This window comes from Alligator mississippiensis, chromosome 12, assembly GCF_030867095.1.
Source record: "Alligator mississippiensis isolate rAllMis1 chromosome 12, rAllMis1, whole genome shotgun sequence".
In the NCBI taxonomy this organism is placed as follows: Eukaryota; Metazoa; Chordata; order Crocodylia; family Alligatoridae; genus Alligator; species Alligator mississippiensis.
This window is the reverse complement of record NC_081835.1, coordinates 59753802-59777394: the sequence shown is the minus strand read 5'-3', so window position 1 is coordinate 59777394 and position 23593 is coordinate 59753802. Positions and strand designations below refer to the sequence as shown.

General features: G+C 55.8%; 2 protein-coding genes across 3 annotated transcripts; one reads left to right on the top strand and one right to left on the bottom strand.

Moving 5' to 3' along the window:
* Positions 1-272: 272 nt before the first annotated feature.
* UCK1 (uridine-cytidine kinase 1) lies at positions 273-7230 on the top strand. 2 transcript variants are annotated; one of them, XM_019475797.2, is made up of 7 exons: positions 273-607; positions 2016-2175; positions 4842-4938; positions 5140-5282; positions 5401-5495; positions 6517-6565; positions 6977-7230. In XM_019475797.2, the coding sequence occupies exons 2-7, from the start codon at positions 2037-2039 to the stop codon at positions 7162-7164; spliced, it is 711 nt and encodes a 236-aa protein (XP_019331342.1). In that variant the 5' UTR covers positions 273-607; positions 2016-2036; the 3' UTR covers positions 7165-7230. The 2 variants fall into 2 exon arrangements, with proteins under 2 accessions (XP_019331342.1, XP_014459289.1); XM_014603803.3 differs by lacking the exon at positions 273-607 and adding an exon at positions 1567-1685.
* A 1246-nt stretch (positions 7231-8476) lies between these two features.
* POMT1 (protein O-mannosyltransferase 1) lies at positions 8477-23286 on the bottom strand. The gene is made up of 19 exons (XM_006260012.4): positions 23033-23286; positions 22839-22945; positions 22563-22613; positions 21739-21885; positions 21010-21121; positions 20121-20186; positions 19389-19482; positions 18491-18646; positions 17911-18041; positions 15585-15680; positions 14273-14365; positions 13319-13415; positions 13129-13221; positions 12334-12454; positions 11872-11969; positions 11567-11680; positions 10738-10864; positions 9764-9941; positions 8477-9454 (listed from the first exon to the last, which is right to left on the bottom strand). Exons 1-19 carry the CDS (start codon positions 23158-23160, stop codon positions 9280-9282), a joined length of 2184 nt encoding a protein of 727 aa, XP_006260074.3. The 5' UTR covers positions 23161-23286; the 3' UTR covers positions 8477-9279.
* Between the last annotated feature and the right edge of the window lie 307 nt (positions 23287-23593).

Sequence of the window (23593 nt, the reverse complement as noted above, 5' to 3'; positions counted from 1 at the left end):
GGGTTGCTTTATTCCTCACCCACCGCACAGACCCGTAGGGACACAAAAGCAGCCTGACAACCTCAGTGAACGGCACGCGTCCCCCAAAAGGCTGGAGAACCGCCACGTTTGCAGAACGGAAAGGGAGCAAGAAGCGGGATTAGAACAGCAGAAAGCGCCGGCAGCCGGACGTTGGCAATCGCGCTGTCTGGAGACCAGAGCAGGACACGGAAAACTATTCGACTTGCCTTGAAAAGCAGGTTGGGGCTCTACAGATCTTGATTTCGAAACTGCAAACCGCCGCCTCGTTCCCTTGCGCCGCGGGAGCCGGCCCACGCGAAGCAACCTGGTCTGAAACAATTCCTCCCGAGCGGCATTCTTCTCCTGTTTGCTACCGGCCCTATACGAGTGTTTATTTTCTGATACCGGTTTCTATCCGGACTGTGTAACTAGTGATTATTGCTTCTGTGCAGATAACACTCGTTCATGCGAGATGGCTTGGTCCTATTCTAGAGGATCTGAAGGCTGCAAAAGATCCTGATTTGCATCTCTCCTGACCTTCGGCACGACACAGACTGGACAAAATCACTAGCTAACCCATGAGCCGAGCCCACAGCTTCCAAGTAAGGTCAGTATCTCTTGTAGGAAGACATCCAGGCTTGACTGAAAGACTTCACTTAACAGAGGATCTGTGCCAGGCCTTGCTAAGTTGGTCGTTACCATCTCCCTCCAAAGCTTGACCCTTATTTCCCTCTGAATTTGTCTAGCTTCAGCTGTCAGATCTGGTAATTGTAAAGTTTAAAGAGGCCTCCGCCGCCAGACATTATTGCTCTCCCCACAGCGGTGAGACAAAAATGTGGGGCTCTGGGGGTGGAGGAGAAGCGGGTGCTGGCAGGAGGGTTTCTGGGGCCCGGGCCTGCTCGGCTGCCTCTCCGCTGGGCCAGAGGGCCCGCTCTTGAAGCCAACGTGAGTCTCTTCTCCAGGCTTGGGCTGAGGCTGGGAAGAGAAATGTGGGAAAAGGGGGACGGGGGAAGGAAGAGACGAGGTCCCACCCGGGCCGTGGGCGCTAGGGGCCCAGCCCCGCTGCTCGCCTGCAGGTTGCTGGGGGAGTTAAGGCTGCAAACCGTGGCCGCGAACATTAGCATGAGGCAGAAATGACGGAGCAGGTTGCCCTCGCCTCGCTCCAGCCCCCCCCCATTCACTGGGGTATTTTGCTGCCTTCAAAAACCAAATAAAAACAAAACCCAGCTCGGACCTCGCGGGTCTTTGCACTTTCGAGGGCTGGAGCAAACTGGACACTGCGACAGCCGCGGAGGGGTCAGCCAGGCCAGTGTCAGAGGGCTCCCACCTCAGCCTGGCAACCCACAGCGGGGAGCAGAGCTCCTCCTGCAGCAAACTGTTGCGCCACAGCGCGGACACACGTGCGCGAACGTGCCCGGGGCCGGGGCGGTGCAGCGGCCTCCGCGCGGTCACGTGGCGGCTCCCGCGCAGGCGCGAGGGGAGGCGGCCTACAGCCCCCAGCCTGCCTTGCGGCCCCGGCGGCGCGCCGCGGGGCGGGCGGCGGCGCGCGCTGCCTGCCGGGAGTTGTAGTCCCTTGGCGCGGCCCGGCCATGGCTTCTGCAGGCGGCGGTGGCGCGGCCGAGGCGGAGCGCCCGCACCCCAAGCCCTTCCTCATCGGCGTCAGCGGCGGCACCGCCAGCGGCAAGGTGAGCGCCCGCCCGCCGGCCTCAGCGCGCGCGCAGCGCGGTTAGGGGGCGCTCGTGTGTCCGCGGCGCGGCTCTAAACCGGGATAAAAGGGAGCGGGGGGGGGGGGTGCCACCGTCCTAGGACCCATGGCCAGCGCCGTAGGGGAGCAGGGAGGCGGTCCAGTCCTCTCCATTAACGCTGCTCCGAGCTCTGCTTCCAGTCGGAGCCAGGCTTGGCCACTGCGCTGCACGCGTGTTCCCGAAGCGCACGGCACGCGTGTTCCCGAAGCCCGCGGCACGCGTGTTCCCGGGCGCTGGGGCCGCGACTCAGCCGCGCCGCTTGTTCCCCAGTCCACGGTATGCGAGAAGATCATGGAGCTGCTGGGCCAGAACGAGGTGGACCATCGTCAGCGCAAGGTGGTCATTCTCAGCCAGGACCGCTTCTACAAGGTCCTCACCGCCGACCAGAAAGCCAAGGCGCTGAAGGGGCAGTACAACTTCGATCACCCAGGTAAAGCTGCAGGGTCGCGCGTCTCCGCTCCCGGTTTCCCCAGTTGTGACCTCTGTAAAACGAGGATAACACGGACGTGCTGCACCCCTGGCTAGGACGGCTCCTTCACCTTGCGACGGAGACGCGTGTTCATCCTGGACGCTCCTTAGCCTTCGCTGCGGGTCTACCGACTGCTGACGCTCCGCGCACGGCTGCAGTCTCCTCGTTTGCAGCTGCTAAAATGCACTAAAACGAGCTAAAAATATGGTAAAAGCCGGGTTGGTCTCAACATAAGGTGCTGTAGGCGGGCGCAGGGGTGTAGCGAGCGCGCTGAGCGCCCAAGGAGGCAGTAGGGGAGGCGAGCGTTTGCCAGGGCCGGGGTGGCGTGTGCGAGGGAAGGGAAGTCCTACGTGCCAGGGCTGCTGCTCTGGTGACAGCCCCGTGGCTTGACTCCCTAGGAGCAGATCTCAGTGCCCCCTTCCCCACCTCGCCGCCCCGCTGCTTCGTGCCTGCCGGGGGCAGGGCTGTGCCTGCTCTAGCCTGGACACACGTAACACCGAGAACGGTTTAATCACAATTTAATGCTGAAGTGCACGGACATCCAAGCTCTTTATTGCAGTTTGAAGCCGCCTGGCACCCTACAGCAGTGGAGCAGGGGAAAAAAATCTTTTGAATGTCTTCGCTATCAATCGGTTCAGTGTTACACATGGACGCCAGGAGGCCTGTGATGAAGGTCTGGCTGGTCCTCCAGGCATCCCACGCTGCACTGTGCCTCGCTCCCCTGCTCCCGTCACCCTGCTGCGACGGGGCTCTCTGGAGCACTGCCAGCACTCTCCTGCCCCTGCTTTTCCCCTCGTTTGCTGGCAGTTTTAAGCCACGAGCTCCTTGAATTGCTGGGTCAGTAGGAGTGATTGGTGTAAGACCAGGGTGTCCCCTCGCCCTTTATTTGACTGCAGCTCATCCCCGTGCCCCCGGGAACCGAAAAAGCATGGGTCCAGGCACTGACCCCCCCCCCCCCCCCCAGGCGCTTGTCAGGCAGGAGCATGGCACACGTTGGTCAGTGGCAGGCAATGGACTTTTATTAACAACTGTATGTGAGATGCTGCAGATGCCACCGCCCAGCCATGAGCACGGGTGCAAGCACCGCCCGTGTGTCTAGGGCAGGGCAGGCTGGGCTGTGCTGGATGGACAACAAGTGACACTGTTGTGAGTGGGCTCCCAAGTACCATGAAAGAACACAATGCATGCGCGCGTGTATGTGTGTGTGTGTGTGTGTGTGTGTGTGTTGGGGAGGGCTCTACATATGCCCCTTTAGGGCCATAGTGCAAGTAGTCATGAAGGGCCACAGAAAGAGAGAGCAAGAGAGAGACTCTGTGTGCGTGTGTTTAGGGACAGCATGCACATTACCATGAAAGGAGCACAACGAGTGTCTGGTGGGGGGAGGGGGGAAACAGGGACGGGGACACTACGTATGTCCCTTTAGGGCCCTAGTACAACTGGCCATGAAGGGCCACAATGGGGGGGGGGGGGGGGGGTACAAGTGTGTGTGTGTGTTGCGGGGGGCCTGTGATACAACTGAGACTTTAGGGACACAGTGCAAGTACCCACGAAGGCCTACAGTGGTTCATAGATGTTAAGGTCGGAAGGGACCTCAATAGATCATCGAGTCCGACCCCCTGCATAGGCAGGAAAGAGTGCTGGGTCTAGATGACCCCAGCTAGATGCCTATCCAACCTGCTCTTGAAGACCCCCAGGGTAGGGGAGAGCACCACCTCCCTTGGGAGCCCGTTCCAGACCTTGGCCACTCGAACTGTGAAGAAGTTCTTCCTAATGTCCAATCTAAATCTGCTCTCTGCTAGCTTGTGCCCATTATTTCTTGTAACCCCCGGGGGCGCCTTGGTGAATAAATACTCACCAATTCCTTTCTGTGCCCCCGTGATGAACTTATAGGCAGCCACAAGGTCGCCTCTCAACCTTCTCTTGCGGAGGCTGAAGGGGTCCAGGTGCCCTAGTCTCTCCTCATAGGGCTTGGCCTGCAAGCCCTTAACCATACGAGTGTCCCTTCTCTGGACACTCTCCAGGTTATCCACATCCCTCTTGAAGGGGGGGTTGGGGGGGGGGGGGGGAGACAGAGGGTGTGTGTGTGTGTGTGTGTGTGTGTGTGTGTGTGTGTGTGTGTGTGTTGGGGGCAGGGGCACTACAACTGACCCTTTAGCGATACCGTGCCAGTAACCAGGGCGGTAGGAGGTCTCAAAGTGTGCATAGCTATTTTCATGTGTGCGGCTTTCCTGTTCCTCTGGACGCACTGCTTAGCCATCCTGGTTGTGTTTCATCTTTTTTTTTTGTTGGGTGGGGGCTGGGTTGGCTCTGTTGTTGGGTTTGGGGTGGGGGGGGGGTTGTAGTCTGGGCACTTGTTGGGGCAGGGAGGGTGGGGGAGCAGTGGCAGGGAGGAGGCACACTGCTGTGCAAACCTGTTTTTTATGCAAGGAGGGCCTGTAGCATGCGTGTGCACATGTGCGACTCCCGACCCTGCAGGGCTGCTGTAACGTTACGTGGGGTGTGGGCTGCAGTGTCTCCCACAGCAGAAGCCCCTGCCCTGGCTAGGCTGGTCCTGCAGGCCCAGGAGCACATGGCCCCAGCACAGGCTGCCCCAGCCCTAAGCCTGGCCTCTGTTTCCTCCTGCACAGACGCGTTTGACAACGACTTGATGCACATGACTCTGACGCATATCGTGGAAGGGAAAACCGTGGAGGTGCCCACCTATGATTTTGTGACCCATTCCAGGTACAGTGCCCATGCCTGGTGCATGGCTTTGCACAAGCTGTCCAGGCCCCTTGTCAGGAACCATTTGCACGTAGTGGCGGGTCTAGGCAAACCCCCTCCCCTCCTCGCCCTTCCCCAGTCGTGTCACAGAGCTGCACCAGCTGCTGTGTCTTGTCAGACACTGTTCCCCTAATGTCCCTCTATGCCCGCTGCTCTTCTCAGGTTGCCGGAGACCACGGTGGTATATCCTGCCGATGTGGTGCTGTTTGAGGGCATCCTGGTCTTCTACAACCAGGACATCCGCGATATGTTCCACCTCCGCCTCTTTGTCGACACTGACTCGGATGTCAGGCTGTCCCGCCGAGGTAAGGCTGGGCCCTGGCACCCCTTGCCCGCGGCTGTGCATACGTGTGCTTTCCCCCGCCCCAGAGCCCTCCAACATACCACCCTTTGTCTGTTGTTTTTTTAATGCCCCCCCCCCAGTGCTGCGGGACATGAAGCGTGGCCGGGACCTGGAGCAGATCCTTACCCAGTACACCACCTTTGTCAAGCCTGCCTTCGAGGAGTTCTGCCTGCCGGTACTGGGCTTTCCTATGTCTAATCAGGCGTGTTTTAAAACGGGGCTAGCCAGCTTCCCAGTGCAGTGCAACGTGCAAGGGGCCAAATGTGGACGTGATGCACTGGAATCAGATTAACTGGGATGGAAAAGACCCGTGCAGGGCCCTGCGGCTGCTCAGTCTGGGCCTTTACTACCTGCCGGGCTTGAAGGAGTGAGCAGCACCCCTTCTGCACTGTTCATAAGGCAGCAGGGTTAGAAAGCATCCGCCACGTGCTCTGAGGCATGCAGCTCCAGGGAGAGGTTCACTGCCAGCTCGGTGTGGGGGGACCCAGCTCAACCCAATTCCAGCTCCAGTGGCCTGAGCTGGGTGCAGCAAGTCAGGCTGTGCCTTGGATATGAGCTCCCATAGGAGTTGGGATGTTGCGGGGACGGGACATCCTCAGAGTCCTTCTCTTTTGGATGTGAGAAAACAAGAACCACGTAACTGAACTCAGGCTCGCAGGTCAATATACGAGACAGTAACAGGCAACGGATGGTTGTTGCCATTCACCCGCGTTCATGCTAGAAAAGACTGTTTCCGTTGCATTTAGGGACTGCCAGGACAAAGCTCCCTTTAGCATACGGTCCACAGGCCCAATCCATTCCCCAGAGCTGTGTCACTATCTGTAAAGTCACTTCCAATGTGGTTAAGGGGAGTGGGGGGCCAGGAAAGCAGGGGTAGGGCCTGCCACTGAAATCCAGCCCCCAGAGCCCTGTTGGGCTTGTGTCAACAGTTGGGGGCAGGACACGGCTGCATTAGCACCGCACTGTTTGCCCTGCCACTCACCCCACTGCCAGGTCCAGGTTTGGCCTCTTGGTCTGGATCCAGGGTGGAGGTGGTGGTAGGGGTGGTGCTGTTAGACACCCCTGACTTACACCAGGGAAGAGTAGAAGTGGTTTTCTTTCCATCCTGCAGTGTTTCAGGTCTGGGGCTTAGGGGAGTTGGTCCTAGAAGGTGATGGGCCAATGACAAACTTCAGGCACCCATTTCTGCTTTGCAGACAAAGAAGTACGCTGATGTGATTATCCCCCGAGGAGTGGACAACATGGGTAAGCTCAGCTCTGTGCCTGGTTTGGGGATGCCCGTGCAGTGAGGAAATAGCACTCGCATCTATACCCCCAAAGCCTTACTAGAGGGTTGGGAGTGGTGGGGGGCAGCGGTTAGAAACGGGCATGGATTATTCCCATCTCCCAGGCAGCAACTCTCTGAACAGGGGATGCACAGGTGGAGCCACACACCTGGCACGCTGCTGCTTGTGCCTGTTGTGATTTTCTCCACCTGGCATGACAGCTCCCAACCTGTGCAGTTAATGCTGGAGTAAGGAAGAGCCTATTCCTTTATAGACTGACCCAGAAGGGTGGTTTACGCTGCTTTTTACGGGGGTGGAGGGGGGTTCGTTGGCATGGAGCGCAGTCGGTATCCTGCCTGTGCACATCACGTACCTATGCTTCTCCTTGCAGTTGCTATCAACCTCATTGTGCAGCACATCCAGGACATCCTGAACGGCGACATCTGCAAGTGGCAGCGAGGGGCAGTGAATGGGCATGGCCGGACGTACAAGCGGCCGTTCCCCGAGCAGGCCGAGAGCAGCAGTGTGCTGGCCCCCGGCAAGCGCTCTCACCTGGAGTCCAGCAGCCGCCCGCACTAACCCTGTGGGAGCCCGGAAGCTGCCTATGTTCCAGACCAACGCTGAAGACAACTTGGGAGAAACAAACCGGTTTGTGAAGTGCCCTTTAAATGGTCCTAGCAATGGCAGGGAAGCATCAGGGATACTAGGGGGCAAGAACCTTCTTGTAGAGGAGAGCAAGGAGTTGGACCCTCCCCTACCCCGAGAGGGATTACATGACCCCACAGCCCCACTCTGTGGTGGTTTCAGCTGCCTGCTCCAGCCCCTTTCTCAAACGACACCTTGTTTCCCCTCGTGGTGCTTTTTCCTTAGCAGGGAAATAGGCAGACAGGGCTTTGCTCCAGGTGAGAAGCAGGCTAGCCCAGGTCCTGTCTATCTGAACCAGCAGGCACCACTGCATCCTTTTCTGGACATTCATCCGCTCATGGGGGGACCTTGAGATTTCTCTTCCATCTCCGAAGTACACCTGGCATCAGTGTTTTGAAGCTCCTAGAGTGATGCCATGGCCCCTGCTTGGCAGCTCTTTCCCACCACTGACAGGGATGGTGGGGGCAGGAGGACCAACCTCGTTAAGAGCACAAGTGTAGATAATTTTTTTATCCAGAGCAGAGAGAAACTGGGCTTCTCTGGCACAAACTTTTAAGTCAAGGGGACAGACCAGAAGAGCAGCAAGGCTCTAATCCCTCATCTACTGTTCCCCATCCCGTCGTCAGGCTTGTGAGCCTAGCTAGAGCATATGCAGGGGAGGCGCTCGTTGTCATACCCAAACTTGCCCGCTGTTACTGAGCACGTGAGCTCCAACGGGGTGGAGCAGCTCACGACAAAGACGCCTGCCCCCGTCAGTATTAGCAGCACCCTGTGCTACAGGGTGGTAGTTCTGCTGTGCAGAACAGGGTGGTTGAGTTAGCGAGGGAAAGAAACCACCACCAAGCAAGACTTTCCTGCCTGACATTCACGTCCGCAGTCATTTTCAGTAGCATCGTCTACCGCATTTCTACCCCAGGAGAGGGTCATAGCACTTGCCCTAGATGCCAGGTGAGCCGTGCAACATTAGTGTGCTCTGATTTCCAAAAGAGGAGTGGAAAGGCTGGGAACTTAAATCTCCAGCTTTCTGCAAAAGTTCTAACTCATCTTACCAACTGGGCTTTTTAAACTGTCCGTATTGTACCCACCTTCTACCATGTCTATCTGTATCTGCAGAGTAGTTTTACGAGCAGAGGGGAAAAATTGTTACTGCCGAAAAGAACTTTTGCCACATTCACTAGTTTTCTAAAAGCAAGGTCTGGCTCTGTTGGTCGTGCTGCTTTGGTTAATAAACAAATGAACAAACAACTGCTGGGTGCAGATACTTTATAGCAAAGTGCTAATGGCATTTTCACTCCAACACAACAAAAGGGATGGTGTCAGGACTGTTCCCAGTCAGCAGCTGTGCCCACCAGCCTGTTCTCCCTTCACTTTTGCGATACAGCTGTGGCTTTAAAGAACAGAACAAAAGGAGGGGGGTTCTCTGCATGGTCATTTCTATGCTGACTTCAGTACAGTGAATGGGAACTTGTTAATGAGCAGACGAGCTCACTGTAGGGTTGGGTAGTGCTTGTAAGTGATGGGAGATTAAACAGGTTAGTGTTCTGGCTGCTCTAGAGCTCTGCTTTGCAGAGGGGGACTGCTTAGGTTAGTTAATGCTTTAGGTAACTGCCCCTCGCACTGCCAAAGTAGCTCTGCAGAAAACAAATGGTTCCTAGGGTCTCCTGTCAGTGAATCTAGGCTACAGTCATTTTCCAGGCCAGGAAGGTCTGGAGCAATACAAGGCTGCACAGTTAGAGCTCCCACGGTCATCCTGGGTTCCTGTGCTCGCCATCCAGGATGCTGCAGGATATGAGCCTACAGTGGATGCTGTAACGCTCGCTCTCTCCTTCCCAGGGTGTAACGGTGCAGAGCAGCAAGTCTAATGGAAACCATTCCAGTCCCCGGGGCAAGCCGCTCCTGGCCCCCAGCTCATGTAACAACATGGCTTTTTGCCTTGAACCCACACGAACAAGGTAGAGCGCATTGGCTTGGAGGCACAGACAGGTCTCCCACAACCAGCTCAAATTTCACCCGATGAGAGCCTTCATTTCATTCCTCGACCTGGCGCTCTTAGTGTTTTCGGATCAGGATGTCCCAGCTCTCCTTCCAACGCAGGGCCCTGAGCTCAGCGGGCGAGAGGGGGGGCTCGCCGTAGGTCAGTGGGCTGAATGTGCGGTAGGTGAGGTAGACAGAAGAGAACCAGGCTACGATCAGGGCTTGGAACATGTGCTTGGAAAGCTGGGATCTGTGAGAGAAAACATGCCGGTTCAATGCACGGTCCGATGGCAAGAGGCTGATGTAACTAGATTGGCCAGAGCCATCGCCGAGTGCAGCAAAGAACAGGCCCTTCCCCATCCATCTCTCGCCTCAAGAGAACAAATTTGAAGTGGGGCTCGAATAGCACATCTTTGTTCTGTGCAAGCATTAAATCAGCAGGGCTCTGATGTAGGACACTTGGGTCCTGAAAAGCCTCTCCCAGGTCTAAGTGCAACAGGGACAAGAATCCAGTTTCCCTTAGTTCCCAGCCTTTAAAATTGCAAGGTGACACAGATACCTGCAGAGGTGATCGTTCAGATGCTGCAGTACCACGGGAATCAGGAGGATCTGGAACGTGAGAGCCGGCAGGTAGTGGTACAGGAAAAGTGTCTTTTCCATCAGGAAGAAGGGGAGGTAATTCACAGCCCAGCCCCCAACACAGAGCCCTCCGGTGAACACCCAGGCCCACCACACATCTGCAAGGCAGAAAAGGCAATGCCTCTGAGCACTCACACCGTCTCCAAACACGCTCCGCGGGACCTAAGGCAACATGGCTTAGGCCCTTGTGAGACCTTCAGCCCTGCAGCTCTCATTAAAGCAGTCTCTACCTTCCCCAGAGCTGAAGACTTGCTGCGCAGAGTTAACAGAGGCATTGGTTAGATAACTTTCAACACTTATGGAGCATATTTCAAGGGAGCTTAACATCAGAGTGGATCCACTATGTAGCATGACACGGGCCTGGCCAAAGATGCTTGTAGGGAAGTGCCCTACAATCTGCAGTAGCCAGGGAAAGCACTTCTGTAAGGACACATCTAATCCCCACCTCGAGTAAGCACCTCATTTTATCTATTGTCAGCTGCAGTGTCTTGGGTCTGGGGGAATTCCAAATCTGCCTCAAAATCCATCAGAGCATCCCACGAAATGATTCGTGGGAAGATACCATACCCCGTCTAACCTTGGAAGGAGGCTGGGGTGGGGTGGGGTGGTTCACCTTGCAACGCACATGCGTTTCAGGAGATTAAGGCCTTTCAGACCTCCTGGGTTGCAGCCACAGAGATGCTCCCTGTTCTCCGCCTGCTTCGTGGCTTCAGCCCGTCTTGTGCATCCGCTTGCAGTCTCAACCCCAACGGTTCTCAGAGCCTCAGGGCAGTGAGAGGCATCAAAAAAACGCCACCCACCACGATGGCTGAGGACACCCTTTGCCTCTTGTACCACCCTCTCAAAGCGCCACCTGAACAAGATAGACGCGCCCATGCCTACGGGAGAGCTGACCTTCCGGGACATCGCAAATCCTCCGCCGCCGGCGCAGCAGGTACCACAGGAATAGGCACAAGTAGGCGAGAGTCGCAGCGTTTGCTGAAGTCCAAATGAGCACGTTCCCGATTAGGTGGATCTGAGCCTGTGGGGTATGAGGCAGAGCTGCACAGACTCCAGACTGAACACAGAGTACTGGGCAATGCCAGCATTTCTTTTCGGGGTGTAATAAGTTAAAATACCCAACGTGTGCACACTGAACCAACAACTTGGAGCACAGCTGAAGAGCAGTATAGCAGTACACTGTTCCCCGTGGCTACTGATCCTATCTGCCTGGACCATGTCATCAGGCTGACAGAGGATGCTGTTTTATTTCATCATTCATTTTTATTTAATGGGGATGGACTCGACTCTTTAAGTGGATCAAGTGAATAGAAGCATTGACATTAAGCTCCAAATTTTCCTTTAGCAGCTTGTAGGAAAACTCAAGTTTACTTATAAAGCAGCAGCTGCCAGAAATCATATCCAGAGCCTGAAAACCATCGCCTCTCTGGGCAGTGCTCCAGCTGCCTCTCTCAAGGGGAGGCAGGAGACTGATGTCCGAGGGCCCGAGGAGGACAGGGAGGGAAGGGGGAACTTTAGGCCGTTTTGCATTTTAAATATAAAAAGGTTTTTAACCCAAAGGAAAAATGATTTACTCAGAAACACACGGCTGACATTCTGCTGGAGGAGACCCCCTGGCTGAGGCTTATTAATAGCAGTCCTGACCCCTTTCACACTCCCACTGCTGTGCTCCAGCTGCTTGCGCTCCTCTTGGAGCCTGTGCAGACAAGCCCCGCACACTTACACCAGAGGCAGGGTGGAGCCAGTACACGATGTTTGTGTCCATGGTGATCCAGGCCAGTGGCGAAGAGCTGTACTTGTGCTCCGTGTCTTCATTCTTCAACGTGAGTATCTTCCACTAGGGCAAAGCAGATGAGAAGCCTCAGTCAGGACCCCTGGCACAGCCAGGCAGCCCCAGACCTGGGACAGCAAGCCTGAGCTGAGGGCAGGGGAAGCTGCCATTTCTCCCATACGCTGGTCAGTGCACTTTGACTGTTCGGTGGACATGGCGTCCCTGCCTCCGCTTCCCGGTCCCCTCTGCCCAGTCACCTGCAGCTCTGTGAACTTGGCCATGAAGCTGAGGTTTTTGCTGATGTCGATCTGCGTGGGCGAGTGCAGCTCCACCTCCCTCTCCTTCTGCTCCTGGCCTGCAAGGGGACAACGTGGCTCAGAGGCGGGAAGGTGACCATGGGAACCCGCGTGTGCGGACAGCCCCATGCAGGTGCCAGCATGCGAGGGTGGAGGGAGGGAGCTGCTCAGTGGTTGGGCACCCCCGAGCACCACCCTCCAGCTGTGGGCAGCTGGGATGTAGCCTCAGCTCCGTGCGCAGCACAAGCAGCTCGATGCAGGGTGTTGTCTCTAGGCTAGGGTTGACACACTCCCTTGCAGCAGCTACTCTTGAGCTCTGTGGCTCTCCTGCCACCTCCCAGCGTTTTTCTGCACAGTCCCCAGACCATTTCACTGCATACAAAGCCCATGGGCTCCCTCCTCTAGGTGTCTGCCAAGACTTACTCTTCCCATAGCGGTGCTCCTCCACGTTCCACAGCATGCTCTGGTGGTAGCCCTTGGACAGCTTCTCCCCAACAACTTCCAGCTGCCTGTATCCCCAGTCGGGCAGAGACACCCCACTGAGCTGGAACAGTTAAACATCATCAAAACACACACAGTCCTGCCAGCATCCTCATTTCCAGCCCTGGCACCGGAGCTGCCTGCATCCCTACCCAGGAGGAGCAAGGTGGTGTGGGAGCTCAGGCTTGACAGAAATAGCTGTGTGCACTGTAGGGACTTGGGTTGTATAAGAAAACCAGCTCTATCTCCAACAGGCCATGCTTTAACCTGCTCCCTGGCCACCATCATCTATTAAGGATGAATGTGGCCTTACACTCTGAAGGCAGGGAAGATTTGCACCTTACAGACTAACCAAAGTAGAAAGATACACACACGTATACAGGGGGGAAGGCTTTCGGGAGCTGTAGCTCACTTCAGATGCTGTGAAAGGATGTGCAGAAAGCAGAGTACGAGGAGGAAAGAGAAACTAGAATACAAAAGGTAAAGGCAGGGGAGGGGAGAGGGGGGAGTCTAACCCAGGGTCCACAACTGCCACTTCCTCTGGAGGAACGTGAGCAGGGTGCGAGTCGGATGAAGCTGAGCAGCCACAAACAACTTTCCAGCACCATAATGATTACACCAGGGTGATAGCAGCCGTCACCGGAGGTTTGGCCACTAAGGTGCTTCTCAGCAAAGATTGCAGAGCTTGCAGCGACTGCAGCAGGGAAGCAGGAGGCTGAGCTGCACGGAGCCACTTACCCTGAGCATCGCGGAGGTGTTCACATGGACAAAGCGCACCTCTGACAGGATGGTCTTCCACACGTCTGCATCCGACTCACGGTTCACGATTTCCTATCATGAAAAGATTTCTTTCCATCCTCACTTTGTCTTGGATGCTCCCCCAGAGACAGCTGCGTCCCCTGCCTCCCCGCGGCCCCGTCCTACTCACCACCCTCCAGAGGTTCTGCGCTGGCATGGAGATGTTGTAATCAATGTAACAGGACACTTCCTGGGCATGCGGGCTCAGAGGTGCTGCTACGTCGTGCCTGCAAGATCCGTGACATCGGTGTCTACCCTGGATCGCTCCAGGTGTTTCACCTCCAGTCACTGTCAAAAGCACTTCTGTGGTTTGGGAGCACAGACTTCATGAGAAGTTACATGCTGTGGAAGTCAAAGGGATTTCTGCTTCCAAGACACTCGCCCGCTTTACACCTGCAATTTGCTCTGACGCTAATGAAGTGGTGACCCAACAAGAATCCAGAGCAGTGATTCTCTACTGGGGTCCGTGGCATCCTGGGACACCGGGAGATCCTTTTAAGCCTTGCAAATGCTCGCACACGATTCACTCAGATGTTTCAAAGATGAATGCAGAGGGTGAAACCAGTCTGGCCGGCTGGGGCCTTTCCGAGCGCTCAGCCCTTTTCTTCACGGTAAGGGTGGCCAAAATTTGGAATGAGCTTCCAAGGGAGGTGGTGCTCTCCCCTACCCTGGGGGTCTTTAAGAGAAGGCTGGATAGACATCTGCCTGGGGCCATCTGACCCCAGCGCTCTTTCCTGCCTAGGCAGGGGGTCGGACTCGATGATCTGTTGAGGTCCCTTCCAACCCTAACATCTCTGAATCTATGCAACAGAGGAACTGCTCTGTTCATTCTTCCACGCTCAAGAATCAAGTGAAAGTGAGAGTTGGCACTTTCTAGGGGGGTCCTTGAGTCTAGGGAGGTTGAGAACTACTGATCTAGAGACCTGCTTGGTAGGAAGAATGACTGAATTGCCTAAGTGGGCATATAGGAAATTGCAGGGCTGGTATATATATTGGGACCTAACAGGTCTCTGACACCTTGACGTACAGCACAGACGTTTAAGGAAATACAGCCAGCCGGAGCTGAGATGGGAGAGGCACTTACGTGTTGAGGTAGCGCGTTGTGATCCCGTGGACCAGCTGCACGATCTGCCCATGGCGGATGGGACGTGGCGGGTTACTCACCACCAGCTGCTGCCTGTTGGACACAGAAAGAGGCGTTGGTTCCTCCCTAGACCAGTGAATAGCACCAAAATATTCCTCCCGCCCAACAGCTGTTTGGTGGCTTCGATGACTGCAGTAAGTAGCTTCAGTCTGGTCTGATGGGTGTCCTCGTGCCATGCTTTGCTGTCTTGACTGAGGGATTAAAGTCTGCCTGCGTCTGGAAAGCTGAACTTCATGCTCACTCCTAGACAGATCAATCTTTGGCTGAGGGTTTCTCAGCTTTTCCAGCTGCTGCCTCTATTTCGCTGCCACGTGGACCAGGTGGAGGCTTCGCTCGCCAGCGCTATCCTGCCAGCAGTATATTCACTCAAAACATTTTTAAGGTCAATAAGACAAGGACGGCAAATTTCTGCTGCTCCCAGGCCGACGCTGTAAGGATTGGCTGCAGAGTTCTGCCGACAGCCCCTCCTAGCGTAAGCGTAATTTAAGGTAGCAAACAGCCTTCTCAGCACTTCACCCCCCACCCCAGACCCTCAATGCTCAGCGCAACACCGATAAAAAACCATTTGTGACGGTGCATGACTGTGCTTGCACAAGGGTTTTGGCTGGGGTAGCAGGCTGACAGGATGTAGCTCCCCTGACGGCCCTGACTCACACCTCCCACACGCCGAGGGACAGCTCCTTATCTGCAAGGACTGATATTCCACCCAAACTTTTGATGCAGGCAGACCCTCTTCCCCGCTTGCAGTTGAACTCGAACCACTTCAGAGGCCAGCTCAAGTACCCGTCACGCTCACTGGAATGACACCCAATTTTAGTCACCACCTGGTAGTGGCAGCTTTTATGGTGTTAAAGTTACAGTGACTTTTCGGTGTCTCACTCCTGCTGTGTACGAATTCTTGGCCCAGTGCAATGCTTTCCCTCCCAGCATCTCAAAACATTTGCAAACACAAATGAAATCTTTGTGGAAACCACAATATGTACAACAGCTCCAGCCTTGCCAGGCTACACAGGGAGAAAGGGAAGGCGAGAAGTGACTTGCCCCAAGTCACGCAGTGAGTCAGTGGCAGAGGCTAGGATAGAGCTTGGGAGTGGAGACACCGCAGTGACCCCAGTCACCCCTGAGCCCACAAAACCTGTTAAGCCCAGTTGGCATCCAACTCATGTAGCCACCAGGCAAGGACCCTGCTTTACTTTTACAACCAGCAGCCACGCTCTTGGCAAGCTGGCTCTTAAGTCCCTTCTGTACTCACGTCCCAGGATCCTTCACGATCCACCAGTTGTTGACGTCTTTGAAGGGATAGCAGGTCACCTGCTGCTGATGGGAGCTCCCTCGGCCGTTCTCATACCTGCATGGGTAGATCAGAAGAAGAGAAGTCTGAGGGGCTGGGACTGCTTGGGGCTGCACAGCTACGGGGAAGAAAGAGCAGAGAGCAGCTTCCAGCTCCCGGACCTCAATCACAGTCAGCGCGCTGGCTCTGTTCTCATGAAACACAGCGAGAAGAGACAACGCGTAGAGGAAACGGAAGTAGCAAAGCACGCTTGGGTCGCAGCGCTTTGGATGCAACAGTACAGGGCGGAGGCAAAGGCTCCCGAGGACTGAAGTGCCCCCAGCACTCACCATGGTTTCTTGATTGCCAGCCTAACAATCCCATGCTCACACCCGCTCTCCCACACAGTGTGCTTGTGCTCTGACTTCTGCCAAGAGATGGAGCAAGTTGGGCCATGAATGGTTTGAATCAGGGGAGTGATTAGAGAAGGAAAGATCAAGACCCAGAGAAAACACCCCCCATCTTGCTGCCCTCCTCCAGCCTGCCTGACTAAGGAGGGTTTTCTGCAGACCTTTGCCTATCTGGTGTGAAATGACAAAGACATGTGCGCTTGCCCCATTTCCCTAAAACACTGCCCAACAACGCAGGAGTCCCTGGCAGAAATCATTCCTGGTTTTCTTTCTGTAACATCTTAAACTGATCTTCTCACTCCTTAGCCTCCAACCTTTCACGCTACTAATACGCCCCCTTTACCCCAACAGCCACCATTTCAACTCCTTTAGCACCTATCTCCAAATTCTCCCCAGCTGTGTCACTACCAGCCAGGTTATTGCGAGGCCCAAAACCAACGCAGCCCTCTAGATACAAGGTTAACAGGTCTAGATAAGACGGATGGGAAGATGCTGGTCTCTGCACAGGTTGCCAGAGCACGGCTCCAGTGTGCCACGCTGGACTGCTATCTCCTACCCAGTTTGCTCTCCGCTGTCAGTCCAGGTTGCCTGTTAAATGCGGCCACCTTCCCAGCACACATGCCGAGTACCCTGGATTCAGATTATTTCCTTGGCATACGGAGCAGCTTGCATTTTGCCAAACTGATGAGATTTTGCCTCCTGCCTGAATCTTTCAAAGCCTCTAGGCTCCTTTGTTGTGTTTCTTTGTGCTCTTCTGGCACTTGCAACATGGCCTAATTTGATGGTATCCACAAAAGGCCCCTTCTTCCCCACTGCTAGCGAAGATGTTTGTGAAGCTGATCACAACAGCTCCCACTGGATATCTCTCCTCTCAGTAGTGCTGTTTATTCTCATCCTTTTTACTGACTTCCACCGATGCCGCATTGTTCGTCTCAAAGCTAAATTCAATGCTTCGGGTAGGATTTTGTGAGAAAATACAGATGACACCACTGAAAGCTAGATCCTGTCGCTCGTTTTGCAATCAGACTGAAAAAGCAAGCACTTTTCCAATGGAGCTGCTCTTTCTAAGGCTGTGCCATTTGGTGCTTGCAGTCCTATTGCTCTCTAGCTGCTTAGCGCTTCGCTTCCAATATTCATTATTCTACTAGGACGTGAAGTGAGATTCAAGGCAGGCTAATTACTGGGATTTTGCCATCCTTCTTTCACCCCATTTTCATTAGGTAGCACATCTGCTTTATTTGCCTTGCAAAATCATGATACCTTCCCTCTTCACTGACTTAGAAATTAATTTCCACTGATTTGGCAAACTGATTGCACAAGTGCTTGAAGAATGAGCTCATTTTATCCATATATCATAGAATCACAGACAATGAGGGCTGGAAGGGCCCTCAGGAGGCCACATCTAGTCCAACGCCCTGCTCCAAGCAGGACCAACCCCAACTACATCATCCCAGCCAAGGCGTTGTCGCAGGGCCTTAAAAACCTCCAAGGATGGAGATCCCACCGCCTCTCTGGGTAACCTGTTCCAGTGCTTCACCACCCTCCTAGTGAGAACATTTTTCCTAATATCCAACCTAAACATTCACTTGTTGCAACTTGAGCCCATTGCTCCTTGTTCAGTCGTCTGCCGCCGCTGAGAACAGCCCAGCTCCAGCCTCTTTGTTACCCCCGCTTCAGGGAGCTGAAGGCTGCCATCCGATCTCCCCTCGGCCTCTTCTGCAGACTAAATAAGCCCAGTTCCTTCAGCCTCTCCTCATAAGTCATGTGCCCCAGCCGCCGAACCATATCCTTAGCATATATTCAGGCTTTTCAAAAGCATTAATTTCCCAGAGATCTGCAGTCTGAAGCACAAGAAACCCTTCTTGCATCTCAACTACAGAACAAGCTCAGCGGCTCACCTGATGGGATACGTGTTCTTGTGTGAATGGAGCCAGCAGGGCATGGGTTTGCCCAGGACGTTTCGCAGGGTAATCTGTGAGCCGTAGGCTACTTCCAAGGGCTGGCCCTGGGTGATGCGAGCTAGCCCGCCCTAAAGAGCATAACGAGATAATTAGCGGGGGGAGGAAGAAAGGAACCCTACTTTTAACAGGCGGCAGCAACATGCACCGTGTTAGCAGTCCTGGCAGCTGGCTGAGATCGTGCTGCAACTGGTCCCACAGCCAAGCCCGCAGGAGCGCGGGGAGCAGGGAGCATTTCCCGTGCCATCTCTGATGCTGCACTGCACCAACAGATGAACTCGGAGAACGAGCACGTGGGGCAAGAAGGGATGGGTTCAGCTTATTATGGCTGGTAAGAAATGTCTGGTATGGGGAGCGGGGTAGGGCTTTTGCCATTCCTCCCCCTCCCTCGGCACTTCAGCCTGGAGCAACAGTACGGCACCAACAAAGGAGCCAATACTTCGCAGCATTAACACAAACCCTTCTCGCAACAGTCAGTGCATGACCTGCTCTCTACCTCCTCGTTCCCTGATCTGCCTACCTCCAAGCTGGCTTGGAAAGCGCTGGTCATGATCTGGTCGTGAGGCCCCGAGCGGTAGAGCAAAGTCAGGTGAACGTAGAAGAAAGACAGATACATGGCTACTGGGATGACCACCAAGGCTAGCCCCCTCGCCAGCAAATGACACAGCACAGAGACCTGGCAGGGTAGAAAGAACTTGTTGCTACATCTCCCTGGCTCTCGGCAGCCTCCCCACCACACGTAACAGGGCTCCTATCCCACACCCTTCCACTCAGGTCTTGACTGAATCTACAAGTGCTCGCTCATGATGCTTCAAAAAGCTCTTATTAGACAGGCAGGTGCTATTCCCATTTTATGGATGGCAAAACTGAGGCAGAGAGATGAAACATCTTGCCTGTGGACAGAGAGATAAGCAGTGGCAGAGCTGGGGAAAAGCAGCCTGATTTCCAAGTCCTGGCTTTGACCACTACACGCACCACTTACTCGCCTTTGCTTATCTTCAGCTGCCCAAATGCAGCCTTAACCCTGCAGGCACTTTAATAACTGTTACTGCAAGGTCACCACGTGGCACTTAGGATGCACATGAAATCGCACTGGCTCCTGACCTGCACATCCTATCAAAGGAAGGAGTGAAAGCCATGGGCCCCTTCAGCAATACAGTGAGGCACCGAAGGTAGCACACAGACAGATGTTAATCTCAGACTCGGCCCTCATGTCGGACAGCTAGAAAACAGTCTTTGTAAGCAGGTTGGCAAGATACGACAGAAGGCTTCTGCATAAAACACAGCCAGGATTTGCTAAAGGTTTGAGGCATTAATAGCTCATGGTTTGGAAGCCTCCGAGATTGCCCCTCCCGCTCTGGGGGCATGCTGTGAACAGGCACATACACGCCACACACCCAGCACATCACGCGACCTACGTTTGACAAAGCCTGGTCTCCTATCAAGTGCCAGAAGTGGACTCCAGCGATGACCAAGAGCAGCACGTAGGTGAAAAGTCCCATGTATTTTACCCTGAAAACACAGCAGACAAAAGTAATCATGCTGGGCTGAACCACCAGCCCACACAGGCTTTAAGGCCAGGTGGAGATGTTCAAGCTCTCTCTCAAACAAGGCATCCCCAGGCGAGTTCAGCGTGCTGCCGCTAACACGCCCGAGCCTTGCTCTCTGAAACAGCTGCCAGTTAGCAGCAACAAAAGGCAGAAAGCGTGTTGGGGAGCACATGGCAAGCGAGCACGGACGGGGCCCCCTAAACTCAGATGTGCCCACGTTTGGGAGACAGGACCGAGAAGCCAGGCCCCACTTCGCATGGTGGACCCCACCCTGGTGGGTGTTCTTTTCTTTTCAGGAGAATCTCCACGTGTCTGGCACTGCTTGCTACAGACCGATGCTCGCCGCTGGGACCCCCTGGCAGTCTGCAGGACAACCCTGAAAACCTTGCTGCAGGCACACGTGTTGCAGCCAGCTACAGCCACAGGAAGGGGCTTTGGAAAGCAGAACCCCCCCCATGCCACGGTGAAGCTGAGGCCGGGACGACCTTAGTGCAGGGAGGCTGGACACGGTGATCTTGCGAGGTCCCTTTCAGCCCCTGACAAACTACGAATCTACGACGAGCGTGAAAGTAGGCTGGCAGCCTAAGAGGCAGGACTTACCCGACAGCACAGGAGCAGGCAACTCCAGTCAGCAGAAGCCAAAACCACCAGGTTGCAGAGAAGGGGCTTGGAGAGAGGACAAAGGAAGAGAACACAATAGGCTGCAGGAGCCTGGCTAGGATGCCATCCTGCCTCCGCCAGCGTGGGATCTTTAACCTCGGGGCATGTCCGTGACCGGCTGCTCACTAGTCCACGTGCTGGCAGCTCTCACGGGCCAGTGACCGCTACCCTGGATTTACAGCAGGGATGTCTCACACGTCTCCCAACTGTGGGAAACGATTCTGAACAGTGAGGTCTTGCTACTGCAATAAAGTACTGCTGAGGCCGCAGGCTGGGCGATGCTTAGAGGCTCTTTTACTTTAACTGGTGTTCTGCAGAGCCCATGCAGAGGAGACAAACAGGGACCAGGGACAAGTGACCATAACTGGGTTATTTTTTAATCCAGGGCACAGAGGGGATGCAAGAGAGAGAAATCCAGCGATTTTTTTCTCCTAATTACAGGGAAGCTCTGACACATCTAATCCCATTCAGTAACACTGCTTGGGAAAGTAAATCTTCCAAACACCCTTTCAGAGGCCCCAGAACATCACCCACGTTGTACAAAGGAAACCACTGCAAAGGCTAGGTGACCTGACCAAGGCCCAACAGCAGCAGTGGCACAGCAATGGTCAAATACCAAGGATTCTTAGCTCTGCCGTGCGCCAACCTCGTAAGACCTGCAATATCTTCTGCACCAGAGACAATAATTGGCACCAAAAAGCCTTTGACCTATTTGCTCAGATGGTAACTAGAAACATCCCTCCAGCCCGAGACAGCACAGACACCTGGCACTTACAAGCTGAACGGCTTTGGGATGATTAGCCACTTCGGGGATGCAAACGCTCCATACCTGCGTTTCTGTGAATTGCAGAACTTCAGGTAGGACAAAACTGCCAGCAGGATAAAAAATATCAGTATGGATTCCAAGAGCATCAGTCTGGACTGAGTGATCAGGGAGTTTTCTAGCAGAAAGGGGACAGACACGCACCAAATTAGCAGTAATTATTTGTAGGGAATCATAGGAACAGGCAGTAATGTCATCACCCTGTGTCAGGATGACTGACTGGCCCCTCTGAAGGCCAGCAGGCCCGGGCCGGCTAGTTTGTTCTCCATTAGCCCCGTCCCCTACATTTGGAGGTTGCCCTTAAAAAGGCACCCAGAGGTGCTCCTATGGAGGTGGTGGTAACAGGCTTGACAGACTAGGAACAGCCCACAGGCCGGGGTCTGCTACGAGGCCTAAAACCTGGGAGTGGGAGATGAGGCAGCAAGGGCTGCCCTGCAGAGATGGGCACCGAGGGCCGGGCTCCGAAGCTGCTGGCGGATATTTCCTCTGGCAACAGGCTTCAGCAGAGCTGCTCGGGTAAGCGCAGAGAGTGAGCAAGACGAGTGGGACGCTGCGTCCTCAAGCAAGGCAGGAAGCAGCGAGGGACTGGACACAACCAGCACCAGCTGCTTCACGCTCTGCCAGGGCAAACACCTCCCTGGCTCTTGCTTCACGCTTTAAAGGAGTCGCTGGGGAAACATGCGCTAGGGAAAGCACCGGACAGACAGCAGGGTGGAAGGAAGGGGGAATCCTTACCCAAGAGGAGCAGCAGAGCAGCTCCCAGCGCGGCGCAGTGGGAGAAGTGCAGCTCCACCAGGATCTGGTACGCTAAAGGGATGCACAGGGCACCGGCCACGGCCGGCAGCAGTCGCAGGGACCACACGGGCACGTTCGTGGTATATTCTGGAACAGAAACCAGCAGCAGGACGCGAGTGCAGGAAACGCCCGCTTGCTACAGAGACGCTGGCAGAGCTGGAGCAGGCTTTAGGCAGCACTCTGCAGACCCCAGGCATCTCTGCCTGGCTGGCTATAAACGAATGGGTCAAGAAACCTGAAGGGCAGCGACTGCGGGGAGATGTGAGAATCTGCCTGAAACACCGCAATCCTCCTCAGCACCCATCGGCACACCTCGTCCCACCTCACCGAGGGGCCAGACTCATTGCGACTCCCTGTCAAGTTTTCTGGAGAGAGTTGGGTGCCGTCACTAAACGGGCTGCTCCTGTGGCTGCTGCGCCCCTGCCAGCGTCGCACTAGAGGCGACTAGAGCAACGTCCCGCAGCGCCCACCGGCGGTCTCGGTGTCCTGCCTGGTGCAGGACCCGACGGTCTTCTCAGGTGACTCCAACCACGCGTTATAAGCTTCTTCTCTGGTCTGTGCTGCCTTTTATAATGCAATGACTCCCCTCCGCACTCAATTACCTGCTAAAGAGCCTCTGGTTTTGGCTGCATCTTTGCAGCCGCTGAATTCAGCCGTGCAAGGACCCGCCCGCCCTCGGCTGCCAGAGGTGGGGAAACCTCACGCGCCGCCGCCGCCGCCGCGGGCCGTCACAAGACGGAGGCAAAGTTCAAAGCGACTCTTACCAGCCCCGATTCTGTTCCACAAGAAGTTCCCGTCGAATCCTCCCAGGTAACCTGAAACAGAAGCAGCGTGCAGGACTCGCGGGGACGGCGACAACGCGCTCCTGGGAAACTCGGGGACAAAGACTGGGTGGAGGAGACTCGCTCTAGGGGTTTCCTAGCAGGGCCCGCGCCCGGGACGCTGCAGCCCTGAGCGGACGCGGCGCACACTCCCCGCCGGCCACGAACCGTCCCGCCCAGGAAGAGCGGGCGAGGGCGGCGGGCGCGGCAGGCGCCTACCTCCCAGGGCCAGCAGCGCGTGGCCCAGCGGCGGCCCGCTGTCGTCCACGAAGAAGATGCGCTTGGCGTAGAGCGAGACGAACTGGCCGTAGTACACCTCGTCGAACCTGCGCGGGAGGGAGACGCGGGCGCGGGTCAGGCGCCAAGGGCAGGCAGGCGGGCGGAGGGCGAGGGGCTGTCGGGGGCCAACTCACACGACGGCCCGCGGGCTGGCGAGGCCCCGCAGGCGGCTGGCCACGGCGGCCACGGCCAGCGCCACCAGGCTCACGTTGATCTCGGCCCGGAGCAGCACCGGCCGCTTCAGGGCCCCCAGCACCAGCATCCTGCGGCCAGCACCACCTCCCCCGGGCCAGCACCGGCCGGCCGCAGGGGGCGGGGCGGGGCGCAGGCAGCCCCGGGGGCGGTGCTCGGCGCTGCACGTGCCCCGCTACGGCCCGGGCCGGAAGTCCCCCTCCTTTCCCGCGCGCGGCGGCGGATGTGGCGTCACGCGCAACCCCCGGAAGGGGGAAGCGACGATTCCCCGTTGTTCCAGCAACCTCCTCTTCCTGGCCCCGCCCCTTTCCCGGCTGCAGTGACGCACGCTACCGTACCGCCCCGCCTACTCGACACGCTGCAACAGCCCGGCGCGGCCGCTACCGTATTTCCTCGTGCAATATACGCGCCTTCCTAGGCAAGACCGCTCTGCCCGCGGGCATCTCCCCGCTTGCAACGCGCCCCGCGCTATAGACAGTGGAGAACCGGCGGAGGGGGGGCGG